The sequence below is a fragment of the Eupeodes corollae genome, chromosome 1 (assembly GCF_945859685.1).
Source record: "Eupeodes corollae chromosome 1, idEupCoro1.1, whole genome shotgun sequence".
In the NCBI taxonomy this organism is placed as follows: domain Eukaryota; kingdom Metazoa; phylum Arthropoda; class Insecta; order Diptera; family Syrphidae; genus Eupeodes; species Eupeodes corollae.
The window spans coordinates 189,946,929-189,966,076 of NC_079147.1; the positions used below are offsets into that span (position 1 = coordinate 189,946,929).

General features: G+C 32.8%; 1 protein-coding gene across 4 annotated transcripts in view; it reads right to left on the reverse strand.

Annotated features, from left to right (window-relative positions):
• Positions 1-5,171: 5,171 nt before the first annotated feature.
• The window catches only part of LOC129938392 (uncharacterized), a 49,311-nt gene continuing 35,334 nt past the window's right edge, over positions 5,172-19,148 (reverse strand). For all 4 annotated transcript variants that reach the window (XM_056045922.1, XM_056045925.1, XM_056045924.1 and 1 more), the window contains exon 2: positions 5,172-9,550. In XM_056045922.1, coding sequence (XP_055901897.1) covers positions 8,169-9,550 — 1,382 coding nt within the window. In that variant the 3' untranslated portion in view covers positions 5,172-8,168. The remainder of the gene's footprint in view (positions 9,551-19,148) is intronic.

Genomic DNA, 19,148 nt, shown 5'->3' on the forward strand with positions numbered 1-19,148 from the left:
AGCAGCCAACATCAAGGATGCAGCCAAACAACAGGCACGCAAAGCGGCGTTGCATAAAAGGAGGAACGTCGACTTCTCAGAAGGAAAAAGAGAGGGCATGAGAAGCGTGCGGTCGAAGATGTTGAGAGGTTTGAAAGCCGAAATGAAGTTCGAAAGTTTTATGAACAGGTGAAACCTGTTATGTCAGAAGTATATAAACCTAGAACCAAAAGCTGCAAAGACGAAAGTGGAAATATCATAGTGGAACCGCAGTTAACGCTGAGGATATGGAAGGACCACTTCTGCAACCTGTATAGCGGCGCCGAAGAACTGAATTTCGCTGTCACACAGGATGATCCATTCAACATAAACGACGAAAGGCAGCAATCCCGTCCTCCCGCTTTACACGAAGTAAAGATTGCCATATCTAAGTTGAGGTCAAATAAACCCACTGGAGCTGAGGGCTTGAATGCCGAGCTGTTTAAAGCAGCTGGAGATAAGTTGGTTAGGAGCATGCACCAACTTATCTGTAGGATATGGTCTGAAGAAAGCATGCCCGATGAATGGAACCTCAGTATTGTTTGCCCGATCCTGAAAAAAGGAGACCCTCTGTTCCACATATTCCTCTAGGATCACAGTTGATCAAATATTCACATTACGGCAGATCCTAAAAAAAATCAAGAACACCAAATCGACACCCGCACCGTTTTTTCATCGTTTTCAAGGCTGCATATGACATTATCTACAAGGACGAGCTGTATAGAGCCATGTCTAGTTTTGGCATCCCTGCCAAACTCGTCCGTTTGTGAGATTGTGCGCCGGGAGCAAGTGCACACTTGAATAATAATGTAGTTTAATTTAATCAATGAATTTAATTATCTAAATGTTGAAAACATTTACTATAACAAAGTCCATTAAGTCTGACATATCTTTAAGTCGACCGAATTGTTAAATCTAGTTTATAAGAAAAAAAAATGTACTGATTTATTAATGACTCAATAAAGTTACTTACTTACTTACTTACTTACTCGTCCGTTTGTGCAGGTTGACCATGGAGAATTCACGCTGCTCCACATAGGTTGAAAACAACTTAACAGAACCTTTCGATGTCAAAAAAGGTTTTAGACAAGGTGATGCGCTGTCATGTGATTTGTTTAACATCGTGCTTGAAAGAATAGTGCAGAGCTCACACGTCAGCACTAGGGGCACTTTCTTTCAAAAGTTTGTCCAATTACTAGCATAATGCTGATGACATTAAAATAATGGAAAGAACTCAGCGTGATGTCCAATGGGGCATTTTTGGACATTGAGGCAGAGGCGGCAAAAATGGGTTTTATCGGTTAATGGGGTAAAACAAAGTACATGCTGTCGTCAAGAAAGGACTTACATCACCGAAGTCCTGGTCAAAACGTCACCATCGATAGACGTAACTTTGATGTAGTCAAGCACTTGGTCTACCTAGGCTCCGCTGTAAACGCAGAAAACAACACCAGCGCTGAGATCAAACGAAGAAAAACTCTTGCTTACAGCTGTTTTTTTGGATTAAGAAAGCAATTGAGTGGTAAAGTGCTCTCTCGAGGGACCAAAGTGTCGCTATATAAAGCCCTCATCATCTCCGTTCTGCTATACGGTGCAGAAGCGTTGACTATGACAAAAGCGGATGAAAGCAATTTGGGTCGGTCCGAGAGAAAAGTTGTTCGTGTGATCTACGGTTCCGTATGCATCGAAGGGGAGTGGAAGAGAAGATGAACGACGAGCTGTACGGACTGTACAGCGATGTAGACTTAGCCAGAAGGGTAAAGTACATCGACTTAGATGGATGGGTCACGTAGAGCGCATGGAATTCATTGCTCCGGCCCGGAAAGTCTTCGAATCCCGCAAATCAGGTGGCGCGCACAAGTGGAAAGTGGCCTCACCCAACTTGGAGCGCGCAACTGGAGACATATAGCTAGGGACTAGTTCACACAAGACTGTAGCGCCATTTTAAGTAAGTAAGTTCGAAAAAGTATGCCAAAATTGGATTAAGCGGATGGACTAATCGAGGCGCAGTCGCGGCCAAAATTTGCATAAAATAATCTTCAAACATTAAATAGTATGGACCGTTATATCGATTCAAATAAAGAGTTTATGCATTTTTCTGAATTGTATCTGTTTTTTTTTGAAAAACTTTATCAGAGCCTTTTAAAAATCACCCTTTATATGTAGCTCCAACGAACTAATATCTCTAAGGCTTAAAGTGAAAAATCGCTCTTGGCCTTTTTTGATTTTAACCTTAGTACTCCCTCCTTAGAACTTCTTAGTTTAATCAAATTAGAATAATGTATAACAGGGATTTTTGCCCCCCACCAAAATTCAGGTAAGGAACTTTAATACTAAAAAAATACTAAACTTACCAGATTCCAATTATTTTTTAATGTATACAATTATTTCGTAAAATATTCGATGTGTCAGTTGATTTTTTTCAAATTTCGATTTGATGTCAAAATGCTTAGTATTAAATTTTATAAGTTTAAAATAAAAAAAACTGTTATTCCACTAATGTAATTAATTTTTCTTTATTATTGTACTCTTATATAATTTTCTAATATAAAATCGACACAACATTTGAGTGATGTTCACTTTATTATCCATATTTTTTTATTATTATATTTAATATTTTTCTGTTTTATATTTTATTTTTTACAAAAAATAAAAATTTGTATTTACATAATATTATAAAAATATTAATATTTAATTTGTTTATATTTCTGTAAAACAAAGGTTTTGTGATTTTTGTTTTTCTTAAACAACAGTACTTTAAATAACTTTATTTTTAGACCTATACTACTTATATTTCCTACTGTCCATTAAAAAAAAACATCATATAGTTTAACAATATATTTTTTTTAAATTTAAACAGTTCATAAGAAACAAACAATATGCTTAGGTAAATAGTAGGTATATAAATTGAAACATTTGCTTTTCTTTTACAGGACTATATATTTCACTCATTATAGTTTAGTTAATTTTAAATGGAAGAATATAAATTATTATTAATTTTATTAAATTTTCTTATTTTTAGGTTAACATATTTAATTCTTTTCCTTATTTTTACATAGATAACATTTATTGGTTTAATTATTTATCTAAGAAATAACATTTTTTAAAATCATTAAATTTATTGTTTAACAACTTTGATATCATTTTGATATGCACCGTTTTCTCTTTCGAATATTAATAAAATTCGTGCAAACATTGTTTTCATGTTTTAAAGTTATTTTTAAATTAAATGAATATTCTGGTATTTATTTTAATTTTTTTCTTAATTTTTCAAGTCTAGTTTCGATTGGTTTTGAAGAAATTACATTTTTGATTTCCAGAATTCCAGAAATATTATTTCTATTAGTATGTTAACCTAACAAGTTTAAAATAAACTTCGATTTTTTTTGACTTGCTAATTTAAAATTTGTTAAAGTTTGACAGTACTTTTTTCCATCAACCTGCCTTTTAAGTGCAAGTTATAGCTATCATTGGTTTTCATCAATGAACAATTTGTTTAGAGATTTAAAAGTGATTGAAAGAGGCAAATTGTAAAGTTTGATTTCAAAATGGAGTTGATCAGTTGTAGATTTCGTCTACTTCAAAAAATACATTATTTATATCAGAACTTATCTTTTAGTCCATTTTTAATTTTTCAATGGAATCGGTTTTCAATGAACAACTTTTGGAACATAATCGTTCCACTGAAAGTGTTCCATTTTGTTTTTAAATTCAACCTGTCAGTTTGATTAAAATCAGGAAATGCTTAATTCCCATCAGGAAATTTGTGTCCAATGATAGAAATTTTCAATGAAACCTATAACCAACATGTCAACAAAAATTTCAATGAAAAGTCTCAATGATGAAACCCAATGATAGCTATCACTGGACCCTTACACTGCAAACAGTTAATGAAGTTAATCTGATCTCTTACAACATTAGACATTAATGTTTTTTTACCCCAATGCCTTAAATATCATACATTTTGTTGGAAAAGTGTCAATGTCAAATAAATTATTCAAACTGAATCATTACTTTCTACGAATTTGTTGCCAATTTGTTTATTTATTTTACATTTAATTAAACTGAAATATTGGTTTTATTTCTAAGCAGATATATTGTAAATGATATACTGAAACCAACTTAATAATGTAGATTCAATTTGCATTAATTATTAACTTATGGGTTCGTTTTTTAGCATTGCAATGCAAGACACAATTAAGCTTAATCAACACGTGCACCAATACGTCACAATTTCTTTGTTTCCGTATATTCACATTGCATATTTTGTATTTTATTTGATGTTTGCATTTAACTTACATTCAAGACTGTTTTGTTAACTGTATTTCAGTTACTGTCAAAACCACAAATTGAGAGGTAATTTTTGTTCTAAAAATATGGATACATATTTGAATGACATCTGTTTGTGTTGCATATACAAAATGTCAAAACCGCAGTCGTCACTTAGCATTAAACATTGAAATCCGATATAAGATCACACCCAGCTTCAAAATATTAACCACATTAAATTAATTTGAACATAAACTTCATTTTCAGTTCAAATATCGAAAAAAGTAAAAATAATGGGTGGTTTAACTTTAAGGGTCTATGTTGAATGTGAACCAGGCCAAAACTTCAAGTTTGTTTCTGCATTTCATTTGACACTTCTAAATTTCAATCTAATTCAATTTGAACACTGGAATGATACATTATGCGAGCAGCCACGTCAAATCCATTGGCTGACGATCTAGAGTTCCACCCACTCGACCAGAGTGAGCTCAAACTAGCCATCACCAGGCCAAAGTCGAACAAAATGGCCGGTAATGACGGTCTGTAGGTGGATCTTTTTAACCGCCTTCTCTGCGCCAACTACAGAGACATTAGCCTTTTAAAAATCGCGTACAAGATCTTGTGCAGCCTGAATCCATTTACTGACGAACTAATTGGCCCTTACCAGAGTGGCTTCAGGCCTGGAAAATCTACCATAGTCCAAATTTTCACTCTACACCAAATCCTGGAAAAGACTCAAGAACATAACATCGAAAGCCACTTCATCGATTTTAAAGCAGCTTATGACAGTGTAGACAGGAACGAATTATACCGTGCCATGTTGAGTTTTGGTATCCCTACCAAACTGATACGACTTATCAGGATGACGCTGGAAAATTTTGGAAGAGACTAGAGGAATTCGACAAGGCTATGCGCTGTCAGGAAGCTTCTTCAATATTGTTCTTGAAAGAGTGGTGCGCAACACCAACGTCAATACAAGTGGCACCATCTTTCAAAAATCCACACAATATCTTGGATATGCAGATCACATCGACATTATGGGAAGAACCAAACGAGCAGTGACGGGTACTTTCACGAATTTCGAATCTGAGGCGAAGAAAATGGGTCTTGACATTAACGAGGACAAAACGAAGTATTTACTGTCGTCAAATAGAATCGCTTCACGCCGTAGACTTTTGTCCAAATGTGACAATTGACAGGTACAACTTCGAGGGGGTAAACGAATTTGTTTATTGTTCTGCAAATGACATCAGCGCGGAGATCAAACGCAGAATTACGCTTGCTAATCGCTGTTTCTTTAGCCTAAGTAAGCAGTTGAGGAATAAGGCCCTATCGCGAAGTACCAAAGAGACACTGTACAAAACTTTAATCATCCCAGTCTTGCTGTATGGTGCAGAAGTATGGACACTCTCCCAGGTGGATGAAGGATCTCTTGGCATCTTCAAGAGGAAAGTTCTGAGTACGATCTATGGTCCGGTTTGAGTCGACAGGCAAAGTAACATTGGCGGAGAAGATTTAATCGGGAGTTATACGAGCTGTACAGCGACTTGCCACTGGTCAAAAAACTGCGTGTACAACGCTTAAGATGGCTAGGGCATGTCAAGATGCAGGGGCAGGCCTCATCTCCAGTGGAGTGATCAAGTTGAGGTCGACGCACGTCAATTTGGTATTCGAAACTGTAGCCAGCAAGCTAGAGATCTAGTAAGCTGGCGAAAGTTATTACTTGAGGCCCAGGAGCACAATGCGCTGTAGCGCCAACTAAAGAAAAGTAAGTAAGTAATGATACATTATGGAGGAAGATGTTAATTGTTAATGTCAGGAAAAAAGGCTTTTAAATTAAAAATTGAATCGTGCATTTCGTGATTTGTTTGGCCAATTTAATCCTTCAAATGTGCGTGCAATTAAAAAAATCGTGCAAACATTTGAGTAAACCGGGTCTGTAGGATATTTGAAAACACCAGTGCGGATTTAAAAACGTACAGCTTGCATTACAGAAAATATTGATGCTGTTAGCGATAGTGTGGCTGAATAGTCTTCAACCTCAACTGGTTGTCGAGGCCGACAATTGCATGTCTCACGCACGTAGTTGATGAACATAAAGCATTAAGACTTGCATTTAAACGCTAACAAACTGCAATTAACTCAAGAACTCAAGAGCCCCTTGACCATTTCAAGCGTCGTTAATGGTCAGAATTGTGTCATCGTCAGCGAAGAAGAGCATCTTCATCTCAGTGGATTCTTGTGGCAGAATTGCAGCATTTGGGCCACACAGCTAACGAAACATTGGCTCTTTTGCGTTACAAATTCAATGGCCGTTTTATGTCCAGTGGTGGCGATGCCAATAAGCTGCCAAGATAATGTGATCTGACGCTGTTGGGCTTCTTTCTTTGAGGTTATTTGAAAGATAAGGTTAATGTCGATTAGCGAGCAACAGTGCAAGAGCTAAAGGATGAGATAACTCTCCATATTAACGACATAGACCCTCAATTATGCCTCAGAATCATCAAAAAGTGAGACTATCGGAAAGGAGGGTGCTGTGGTAGTGGCGTCCATTAGGCCGGTATTTCGTTCCCAACATAATTGATTCATAATAATATTGTCATAATAAAAAGAAATTACCAACATATCCTAATTAATTTTTAATTTATTTAAAACCAACATCGGCCTTGTAAAAATATCACCCTTTTTAAGTGTACGAAGCCTTAAAATTAACAAGTTTCAAAATTAAGATATTATTGCGTCCTTCTTTAATAACTTTTAATTGTTAACAAACAAGATTTTTGAAAAAAATATTGTTAGGAATAGTATTCACACTAAACTCTTTTGAAAGGCAACTAGTTTTGACGTCTCGATATTTTAAACTTTTGACTCAGTTTCATTTAAATAGACCTTCCGACTAATTTGAGGTGTTAAGGTTTTAAAAAGAGTAAACGCGGTCATGTAGATTTATTCTATGACATTCCATTTTCTCGATTTATCAGAACACAATTTATTTTTCTGACATAATTTGTCATTAATTTTAAGGCTACGTCTACATAAATCAGCACAAAGAATCACTGAGCTTAAGATTTATATTTATTTTAAAATTTATCTAAAGTTCATAGATTGCCTCCCGTCAACTCATTTTGACATTTGTTTTGGCCTACTTGAATATTTACATGTTTGACAGATGTGTATGAGTCACTGTCACGGTCAATGTCTTAATGTGGCATCATTACACAAGGAAAGTAGACATATATTTAAAACACTTAAAACTGTTTGTGCCTATGTAATTTGCAGGCCTACAAAATGTTGTTTATTATTTTTAGTTATTTGTCAAAAATAATACAATAAATACCTTACTTCAGACTTCTACTTCTTTTCTGTTGTTTTAAGTCCAAAGTTCTGCCAATTTTTTTGCAAGAAAAATAATCTAACACTTTTTAGGAGTAGGCTTCAATGAAAATCACAGAAATATTTCATAAGAAGTATAAAAAGGCTTAACTCTGTTTGGCATACACATTTATATTGAGATGGTTGAAATATCCAAGAGTTCAATCAAAAATGACATAAGTCAAATGACAAGTACGTCAGGTATTTTTGTGTGGTTTAAAAAAAATCTCTTTTAAATGTCAAACTGTTAAAAAGGAGTTCAAGTATTCACCTCTTAATTTATCATATAACTTATATTTCTCACAATAATAAAATTTTTCATTCCCTCAATAACTTTTGGATATAAAAAAATAATCTTTTCTGTACTTCCCCATCAGGTTGATTTGTCTCACAAATATATAAGGTATGAATTATTGTTTTTGTTTCTATCTATTATGTATGTAGCTATCTTTCAACAAGTCTTAATTTTTGATATAACAACTCTTTATAGGTAAAGTAACTTTTTCTTACTATAAAAATGAACAACTCAAAATTAATACCAATACCGCAATTGGAAATATTGCATAAATCTCCATTCTCGGATGACAGGTTGAGGTCAAAATGGTAATGTCATCTTCTTCATGTTCGATACCGTCACGTGTTGGTACCTCTACTACAACAATTTCATTTGACAGAAAAGTTATTGGAAATGTACAATTCGTACTATTCACACATCCATTGGAATTATCAGTTGAATTTGAGTACTGGAAAGTTGGTTTGTAAATGTCAAAAATCGCATGAATGTCATTTCGAACTAAATCATTGTCACTGTAGAAAATATAATAGTAGTAGCCATCTTCAGTGATTTCATGTTTCGACATCATTCGATGTGAACCGGTCTCGAGAAAGTGAACGCTGGAACACATGGCCGATGGTGGGAAACCCTCAGCGAGGAGAATATTTCCATTGTAACATTCGAACAAACTATTTTCGAAACTCGATATCGAATTCGACTCATTTTCGCTAAAATTGAGGGCATTTCCTCCATGGATGTACTTTCGATCATAGACATGATCTCGTTTCTCCCGGTGTTTGTACAACTGATCGTAGACTTCCTGCTTCTTCCGATCGTACTCGGTTTGATGGCGTTTCTTGAATTCTTCTTCGTGATGACGTCGCGAACGTGGAGACCTTGTGATCTGCTCCACAGATTCGGTATCAGGAATTTCATCAGTCTTATTTCTTGTTGGTTTTTTCAACTGTCTGCTCCTCGATCTTGACGATATCGCCGGAGCAGGTGTTGTAGTGGTGGTGGTGGAAGTTTGTACAACATCATCATCAAGTATCTCACCTCCATGATTTTCCAGATCTTCTAAACTCGGATGAGAGATATTTCGAATTTCCAGGGTGTCTTCGAAAAATACTCTCACCTGTTCGTGACCATGAGCCAAATTAGTACCAACTTTGTTCTTATTGTGTTCCATGACTCCACAAGTCTTCAGCATTTTCTCACCTCTCACCACTAGAATTCTTGATCCATCGTATCGTGAACAAAATCTCAAATAGACTTTAGCCCCTTTCAGCAAATAGAAGCCCCAATACTCGAGGGTGTCATCGGGCAAAGTCATGGACTTTTTCAAACGAATATGTTTTCGATTTGTTGAAATCTCTGGTTTACTGTGCAACTGGAAGGCATTGAAATGCGTATCCATGCGAAGTGTGTGCTTTTGGCAGAAGATCGATGATATTCCATCACGAATTTCTATGATATCCGATTCAGCAACTGGATATTTGACATCGGCAAACACTGATTTTCTTAGATAGAGGGGAATTATAATGAGAATTGTGGGAAGGATGACGATGAGAATGCAGAAAACTATGACCCGTTTGACGCCATGCATTTTATGGGTTTCTGAAAAGAAAAAAACAAACACAAACAAATTAGAATTACAAAGGGAAATTTTGTACGATTTATTTTGTGTGTCGTAGTTTTAGTTTTTGCAATGGAAAAAATCAAGGGATCTAGATTTTTGCTTTCGGATCTGTCAACATAGCATAATAATAAGGATACGGTGTTTTTTAAAGATTAATGTTGACAGCTTCAAATTCCTGAATCGTTTTGCGGAATCCAAGTGCGAACTCACACAAAATAAGCTTATACAAGAAATGAAACTACAACTTTATTTTAAATCTACAAAAAGAGGCTGCGATACGACCCACACTGATAACTTCCCATCCCGTCTGTCGATTTGTCTTGCTTAAAAGTTTGTCTATATGTATTTTTACCAAATTTGAGCACAATTTTTTGTCAAATCGATTTTTTTCAAACTTTAACTGAATGTTGACAACAAGATGTTTTGAAAGATAAAAGTAAATTAAAGCTAATATCTCAAAGTTTTGAATAGATATTTGAGTCGAAAATCAACTTTTACCAACTTTTATACATTCTTTTATTAGGTTTTTATTTTTTGTAAAAAAAACTGTCAATTAGATTTTTCTCAAAATTTTATCAGATGTCAAAAACTTTATTCTTCGTTGCACAAAATTGTTTTAGAGATGAAATCATATTTCAGTCGTAAAATTTTGGAGGTGACAATTTTTTTTTTTTCAGTTTTATTGATTTATAAAAAAAACCCTTATATTGATTTTTTTCAAAAAATATACCTGTTTGGTATCACGTTACAATATCTTATATAAAATTTAATTCAAGACTCTAGCGTTTTTGGTTCGTAAGATATTTAAGGTTAACCAAAATTTTCATTTTTTCAATTTGCTATGGTAAAAACACCACCCACGCAATTTTCTTGAGAGCCCTTTCTGCATCTTTCTGCCTTATTATCTGTATAACAAAATTTATTTGAAGTCGATATCTCTTCTGGTTCTTGAGCTATAGACGACGAAAAAAACGTCGCGAACGTACGAACGTACGTACACACGCACGCACAGACATCTTTCTAAAAATCTTTTATTTCGACTCTAGGGACCTTGAAACGTGGAGAAATGTCAAAATTTTCAATTTGACAAATCGGACCCATTACACATTAACTTCCTATGGGAAGTTAATAATGTATGTCTCTGATCCAAAATTGAAGAAATTTTTAAGATCGTTAATGATGCGCAAATAAACCTCCTCACCAAAATTCAGCTTTTGTAGAACTTTTTCAAAGTAAGGCCATTTTGTATGTAATTTTTCTTGACTATAGAAATTATTTCAACTAAGCACTGTAGATCTTAAGATAACTCTATTATCTTTTTTCATCTACCAAATGTCAAATGTTGAAAAGATCGATTTTTCGTATATTGTGTCTAAGGGGGAAACCTTAAAACTTAACTTATTAACTAAAATTTTAATATTCCAATACCAGAAAATCTTATTTTTTTCAAGTTTGGTCAAAACCACAAACAAATATTTTTGTATCGCTTTTTTAAATGACGACATTTTTTAAATAAAATAGTAATCATTTTTCAACAAACTAAAAAACATACCTAACCATTTAAATTTTTTTTTTAGATTTCGACTAATTGCCCGATTCTTCTATGTTTGAAGGTTAAATTTTTGTACTTAATGATTTTTTAGTTTAAAGTGTTTTAAAATTGAAAAAAACACGGTATAGATCACACAAAAATCATGCGATCTTAAACAATTTAACATTTAAAGTAAAATTTTAAGCAAAAGGTCATGTCCAACCCCGTCTGTCGATTAGTCTTTCTTAAAAGCTTGTAAGTTTTTGTGTTGGGATGAAAACCTTGTCAGTTGAATTATTCTTAATAATTCTAAAATTGCCAACAATGTTTTTCATATAAAAGAAATATTTTAGTTTGAAAATCTAGTTTTGTCAAATAGATTTTTAGTCGAAAACAAATGTTTACCAATTTTAGTACCATTTCTTAAATTTTTAAAATTTGGATGAATACAATTAATTTGAGAGATATCTAGAACCGAATATCAATTTTTACCAAATTTGCGTACTATTTCTTGCATATTTTATTTTATTATAAAAAAACGGACTGATTTTTATTAAAAAAAACTACTTAATAGCGAAAACAATATTTTTTGTGAGATAAAAAAAGTTTGAAGACAGTATTTTTATTTTTGAAAAGCTATTTGAGTTGAAAGTAATTTTTTACCAAGTTTAAGTATAGTTTTTTTTTTGAGGTTTTTATTTAAAAAAAAAATGTCAATTAAATTTTTCTGAAAATTTTACTTAATGTTAACAACAATATTTCTTAAGAAATAAAAGTAGTTTAAAGCAAATATCTCAAATTTTTGAAAATATATTTGTGTCGAAAATCAATTTTTACAAACTTTTGTTAAATTTTCTATTAAGTTTTTATTTTTCAAAACTGTTAATTCGATTTTTCTCAAAACTGTACCAAATGTTAAAAATAATATTTCTTATTAGATAAATAAGTCGTAACCCATAATTTAAATTTTTTGAAAAGATATTTGAGTTGAAATTCAATTTTTACCAATTTGGAGTAATGTTTTTTTTAGGTTTTTATTTCTTAGAGAAAAACTCTCAATTTGATTCTTTTCAAAATTTTACTAGATGTTTAGAACGTTGTTTTTCGTTGCACATTGTATAGTCTCATAACGATGATCTTCTAAAATAATTTACATCAATATTCTAATTTTTCCTGAACAAAATTTGTATTTTAATTGATCTGTACCTACTAGCAAGATTGTGTTACTTCGTTATATTGAAATTTATTAAAAAATATTCGTATTTCATACAATGTTAAGTAAATTTCTGAAATTAAATTGAATACTAAAAACAATTGTAAGTATACAATTTTAATTGTAAGCGCACGTAAGATAATATTTTGGAAAAAAATGCGAAAAATTGATTTGTTCGACATTTAAAATTTTTTTAAAACCTCTGTATTTTCCAAGCAATTGCTCATAGAAAAAAATTTGTCAAGATATTCTGTTCCAACAGGAAGTTATTGTGATCGTTCCAATTTGTCATATTGAAAATTTTGACATTTCTCGGTACTTTAAGGTCCCTAGAATCTAAATCCGTACCTTTTTTCGTTTTCTTCGTCCATACCTCAAAAAATCAGATAATGGCATTTAAAACGCAGAAGGGACTTAAAAAAAAAAATAAGTTCTATAGCAATTTAAAAAGGAAGTGTTCATTTTAATTGTTCTTAAATATAGATCTGAATTGATTGTTTAATCATATATTATGACGTTATAATAAAGGATACGAAATTTGTATAGATAATAAAAATGAAAACAAAACTGATCACCTTCAATACTTTTAATACTTATAAGAAATAATATTCCTTCCTGAGAAGGAATAAGAAAAATCAATTTTTTTTAAATAAAACAAAGAACAACTTGTATTAAGAGTTCGTAAAAAATTGATCTTTGACTCGAATATGTTTGACAAAAAATTGAAGATATTGGCTTCAAAATAGTTTTATCATACAAAAGAGATGAATTTGAAAAAAAAAACTAATGGCGAGATTTTTAAACATAAATAAAAACCTAAAATAATACTACTGAAAATTGGTAAAAATTTATTTTTGACCTAAAGATCTCGGGATAAATAATTTAGCTGCCTTCAAAATTATTATATTTTTTTAATATTAAAACCAATATTATGTTATGATTTAAATAAAATCTAATTTACAGTTTTTTGTATACAAAATAAAAACCTTTAAAAATGACTACTTAAATTTGGTTAAAAATTATTTTGAACTTGAATACATCAACAAAATGAGATTATTAACTTCATTATGTGATTCTGCTCAATTTGTTTTGTTGATATTTATATAATTTATGGCAAGTATTTGATTGACAATTGACCTCGAGATTTTCATCAAACCTGACATTCAGATGGTAAAGAAGTCTAAAAAAGTATGTCCACCAAATCCGTCTATCTGTCTGTCTGTCTTTACCCTACAAACCAAACCATTAAAAACGATTAAGTCCAACCTTGGAAGATATGGTTTTAAGCTGAACAAAGTCATGTTTTTTTTTCTTTTTTTTTAATGAAAAATTATAGTAGTCCCCAAACAAATTGTTTGACCAAAAATCGAAAATTAGAATTTGCTCTAAAAATGTTTTCTTGACTTTGCTTCCTAAAAAAAAAAAAAACATAATTTTGTATTACTTTAAAATAGGATGAAAAAGAACCATTGAACAATTATTTTGTTCTTAAGTTTTCTCAGGAACTAATGAACCGATTTTAGTAATATTTTTTTGTACAAGATCAAAAATGTCAATTTTTTTTTGTAAACTTCCTTAAAATAATAATTTATTTTCTCAAACATTCATCAAGAAATTCATAATTTCAAATTTAAAATTAATACATTTTTAAGCGCTAAATATTATTTGTACAAACAATTAATTTGAAAAAAAATACTTTAAGGGTTTTTGAAACAAACTTTAATAAATAAGTTTTTTTTTTTAAGAAAATGCAATAAGCCACAAAATTTTGTGTCTGTTTTTTTTTTTTAAACGGTTAGCAACTAACATTATTTCAATATGAAGATCGTATATCACCTAAGGTTCAAAGATGTTTTGCTTTTAAACAAAGCGCTTTATTTGTTGTTAAGTCGCAGTGCAGGTGGCCACATTATTAAGCCATTACATTTGAAACAGGTACTTTTATATTATTCCATGTAGATATTTTATCAAAATGTATTATAACTGTTTTATTATTTAAAAATTTAAATATTTAATTGATAACAGTTGTTATGGGAAAAAATAAAACTTTTACTCCACGTGAAAGAAAAATTATTGTCAAATGCTTCAAAAAGTACAAAAATGTTATGAAAGTAAGCAAATTACTAGGTTTTCCTAGACGTAAAGTTAGGAACGCAGTTCAATTTTTTAAAAAAACACCAAACCTACCTCGAACACCTTTATAAAAGTCAACATTTTTTGGCGGTGATGGAAGAATGTATGTGATGCGTTCTCCATTGAAAGAATTGGAACCGAAATACACAAACAAAACTGTAAAACAAGGAGGGTTTTTAGTGATGGTTTGGGGATCTTATGATGTACTGGTTTTTATGCTAGGCTAAGACTTCAGCATACTTTCTTAGGGTAGGTGCATTTAGTTCTCAGTTTCGAGAGTAAAGCTAAATATATTTTAGGAGAAATGTATACAAGGACATTTTGGACAGTCATTTAAATAGGGACTATGCTCACAATTTACCGTTAGCCTGGATATTTCAACACTACAACGACCTGAAGCATTGCTCTCGGGTCGTTCAATCCTGGTTTAAATCCAATTCAATCCAAGTCTTGAAATGGCCTGCTCAAAGCCCGGATCTGACCCCATATGAAATCTATGAGCTATCATAAAAAAAGCAGTTTCGGCTGGCATACCTACGAATAAGGCTTCTCTTTAGAACATTGTTAAAGAAGAGTGGTCAAAAATAACTCCTGCCCAGTGTTTATTCCTTGTAGGTACAATGCAAAAAAGGTGCGCAGAAGTAATAAAAAAGAAAGGATATGTAACTAAATACTTAAGGTAAAAAAGTTGCCCTCAATAAGGTTAGTTATTGATAAACGTACTTCATTGCAGATGGCTTAATGTCCACTTCAAAAATCGATTAAAACAACATATCATTACTGCAATAAGTTTTTCAAAAATATTTTTTTTAAATAAAATATCATCTGAACTTCTAGTTATTAAATGTATGTTTTGCATACATAAATTTATATTTATATAATTATATCATTGTGTTAAGTTTCTTCATTTTTAACGAAATATTTTTCTATACATTGATGGCTAAATTGAATGACCACAACTGTATGTGTAAGTTCGTCGTGTATTTATTAACTTCCCATAGGAAGTGATTGTAATGGGTCTGATTTGTCAAATTCAAAATTTTGGCTTTTCTCGACGTTTCAAGGTTCCTAGAGTCGAAATAAAAGATTTTTGGAATGACGTCGTACGTATGAACGTTCGTAAGTCCGTACGTTCGCTATGTTTTTTTCGTTGTCCATAGCTCAAGAACCAGAAGAGATATCGACTTCAAATGAATTTTCTTATACAGATAATATTGCAGAAGGAAAAGAAAATTTCGTGGAGGTTTTTTTACCCAAAGCAGTTTAAAAAAAATGAACATTTTGATTAACCCTAAATATCTTACGAACCAAAAACTTTAGACACTTGAATTAAATTTTATATAATATATTGTAACTCGAAAATTTTACGAATACAAAATGCTTTTATCTCCAAAACATTTTTGTGCCACGAAAAATGAAGTTTTTAACATCTGGTTAATTTTGAGAAAAATAGAATTGACTGTTTTTTTTTTATAAAAAAATATTTCTCAAAGTTGGTAAAAATTGAATTTCGACTCAAATATTTTTTCAAAACTTTGCGATATAGGCTTTAAATTTCTTTTATCTTTTAAAAAATATTGTTTTCAACATTCCGTACAATTTTAAAAAAGTCTAATTGACAGTTTTTTTTTTACAAAAAACAAATAAAATCTTATTTATCCAATTTGTAAAAATTAAAGAAATCCTACTAAAATTTGTAAAAATTTATTTTCGACCAACAATCTTTTTAATAAAACTAGATTTTCAAAGAAAATTATTTCTTTATATTAAAAATATTGTTTGTAATTTTAAAATTATAATGATTAATTTAACTGGCAATTTGTTAACCCAACACGAAAACCTACAAACTTTTAAGGAAGACAAATCGATAGACGGCCCGTTCATTTCCCACGATACCACTATGGCCCGGAACCCAGATCAGGGTGACACCGAAGTTAATATTCAGGTTCACAAGCTCATCGCCACATTGCTGGACCAATTTAGATGAGGATATGGCCGAGTTAATGGCTTTGACAGCTGCCTGACTGTCTGTAAAGATAGCCACATTTCTGTTTTCGTTTGGGTTTTGTTTAAGTATCTTACATGCCTCAGGAAGCCTAAAGGATTTGGATACATTTAGGGACTCAAAAAACATCCCAGAACCAACTCCGCACTCCATCTTTGATCCGTCAGTAAAGATGGTTTTGTTGAAACCTATCGACATGATGTCATCCTCCCAATCTTCTCTCGATGGGAAAATAACCTTAAAGCCCTTACTAAGCTTCAAAGTAGGAGTGCAGTAGTCAGTGTCTACCAAGATAATATCTGAGGGAATCAATTTCGTAGTGCTGCTGTGACTATAAGGTTTTGACAACCAGCTATTTGATTTCTTCAGCCTAATAGCGCTGCAGGAAACTATGTTTTTAATAAAAAGGTCGATTTAGCTTATTAATGTTATAGGCTTTGCTAAGAGCAGGCCACAACACAATCGAACCATATGTTAAAATAGAGCGTACTACGGCTGTGTACGTCCATAAAATCATCTTCGACTGAAGTCCCCACTTTTTGCCGAAAGTTTTGCTGCAGGCGTAAAGGCAACACTGTAGGTCCCCTCCATTCCTGACAACATTACTCGCACACAGGAATGGTTGAGAGTTGTAAGTCACTAGGCCTTGGTTCTCAACGGACTGTCGCGCCACCCAATTTATTTACTTTTTATATTTAGTAAAGGCAACACAGGCCTTCTTAACCCGTACTTCAATATTTAGTTTCCAGTTTAGTTTAGGGTCGAGTATAACTCCCAAATATTTTGCACTTGAAGACAATGATAGGATATGACCATTGAGTCGAGGTAACGTGAAGGGCGGTACTTTAGTTTTGGTGGTAAAGAGGAACAGTTCAGTTTTACTTTGGTTAACTCCTAGTCCACAACTAGTGGCCCAGTTGCTAACTTTCTTTAAAGATGACTCCGTGATTTCACTAATCACAGAGGTGTACTTTCCTGACACCAATAGCACCAAATCATCCGCGTAGGCTACCGCCTTCACTCCACATCTCTCTAATTTAACGAGAATTGTATCCATGACCAGAAGCCATAGAAGAGGCGAAAGAACACCACCCTGGGGTGTTCCCCTACTCACGTGTTTTGTTGCGATTGTATTGCCTAGAGAGGCTCGAATCTTCCTACCACTGAGCATGGAAATAATCCATTCTCGAATAAAGTCTTCTACACCGAACTTAACGAGCGATTCTTCTATGGATTCTGTAAGGACGTTGTTAAAAGCACCTTCTATGTCTAAGAAGGTGGCAAGAATAAATTCTTTATAATGGATTGTTTGTTCTACAGTACACACTACCTCATGGAGGGCAGTCTCCGTAGATTTGCCCTTAAGATAAGCATGCTGAGAGCTTTTGAGAGGTCATCCAACTAGGATTTCTCTAATGTGGTAATCAAGAATGCGCTCCAAGGTTTTAAACACAAAAGATGTTAAGCTTATTGGTCTAAAATCCTTCGCGGATTCGTGACCTCGCCTACCCACTTTCGGGATAAAAACGACTTTGACCTGTCTCCACGACATAGGCACATGTTTGAGAAGGAGACATCCTTTGAAAATTTGTTCCAGCCATGGAGCTGCCACATCATGCAACTTTTGAAGCATAACTGGCAGTATGCCATCCATGCCTGGGGATTTATATGGAGAAAAAGTATTGATGGCCCACAAAATATTTTCTCTGGTTATAACGGAATTGATTTGCTCCACATGAGCTACGTTTAGCACTGTGGTTTCAAACGATTCGGGGTTATCACTCTCGCAACCCGGAAAGTGCGTCTTCATCAGTAACTCAAGAGATTCGGATGGAGAGGCTGTCCGTGTCCAGGTTTCTTCAGGCTTTTTTAGAAATGAAGGATTACAATGTTCTTTTGATAAAACTTTGCTGAGCCTTGCGGAGTCGTTTATGTCTTCGATTGATTGACAGTATTCTCTCCAGCCTTGTCTTTTGGATGATGACAGGGCTTGCTTGTAAATTTTAAGAGAGTTTTTCACACATACATTCGACATTTGATACGTCAAATTAATGAATGCTTGTGCTACAGAAATTCTTTAACCTGCTGCTGCTTTTCATTCTGCTAAAGAAGTTATAAAAAAAGTTTCTGGAAACTCGACTTTTTCGTGTGAAAGGTGACAAACTCACGTTTTTTAAGATACTCGTAAGATGCTCGTAAGATGCTTTTGACAGAAATAAAGTTTGTAGTTCAATACGACGAATATTGTTAGTTATTCGTTGTTTTGGTTCTAGATTAGATTTAGATAAAAAAATCATGAATAAAATAACAGATTTCTTGAGAATTATATAAAATCAAAGGTGTACGTTTATTGTCAATGCATTTCATTATCAAATCGAATGATGAATAGGAAACATATCATGATACGAATTCGTAACCATCATTTATCATAAAAAATTAGTCCGCGATGATATTTTTCAAAACTTTATCAAAACAATTAATTAATTTAAGTCCAGTTTATCAAGAAAAAATGATGTTATATTTATTGCAAGTCGATGATTACCTTTAATTGGCCTTTAATCCATATATCTAAGGTACATTTGTTTGACTTTGACAATATTAATTGACATTTTTTTAAAGATAAAACAGTCTATCTAAAGTTTGTATATATCAATCATTTTGGTATGTGCTTCATTGGCCTACTTGAGGTTATCG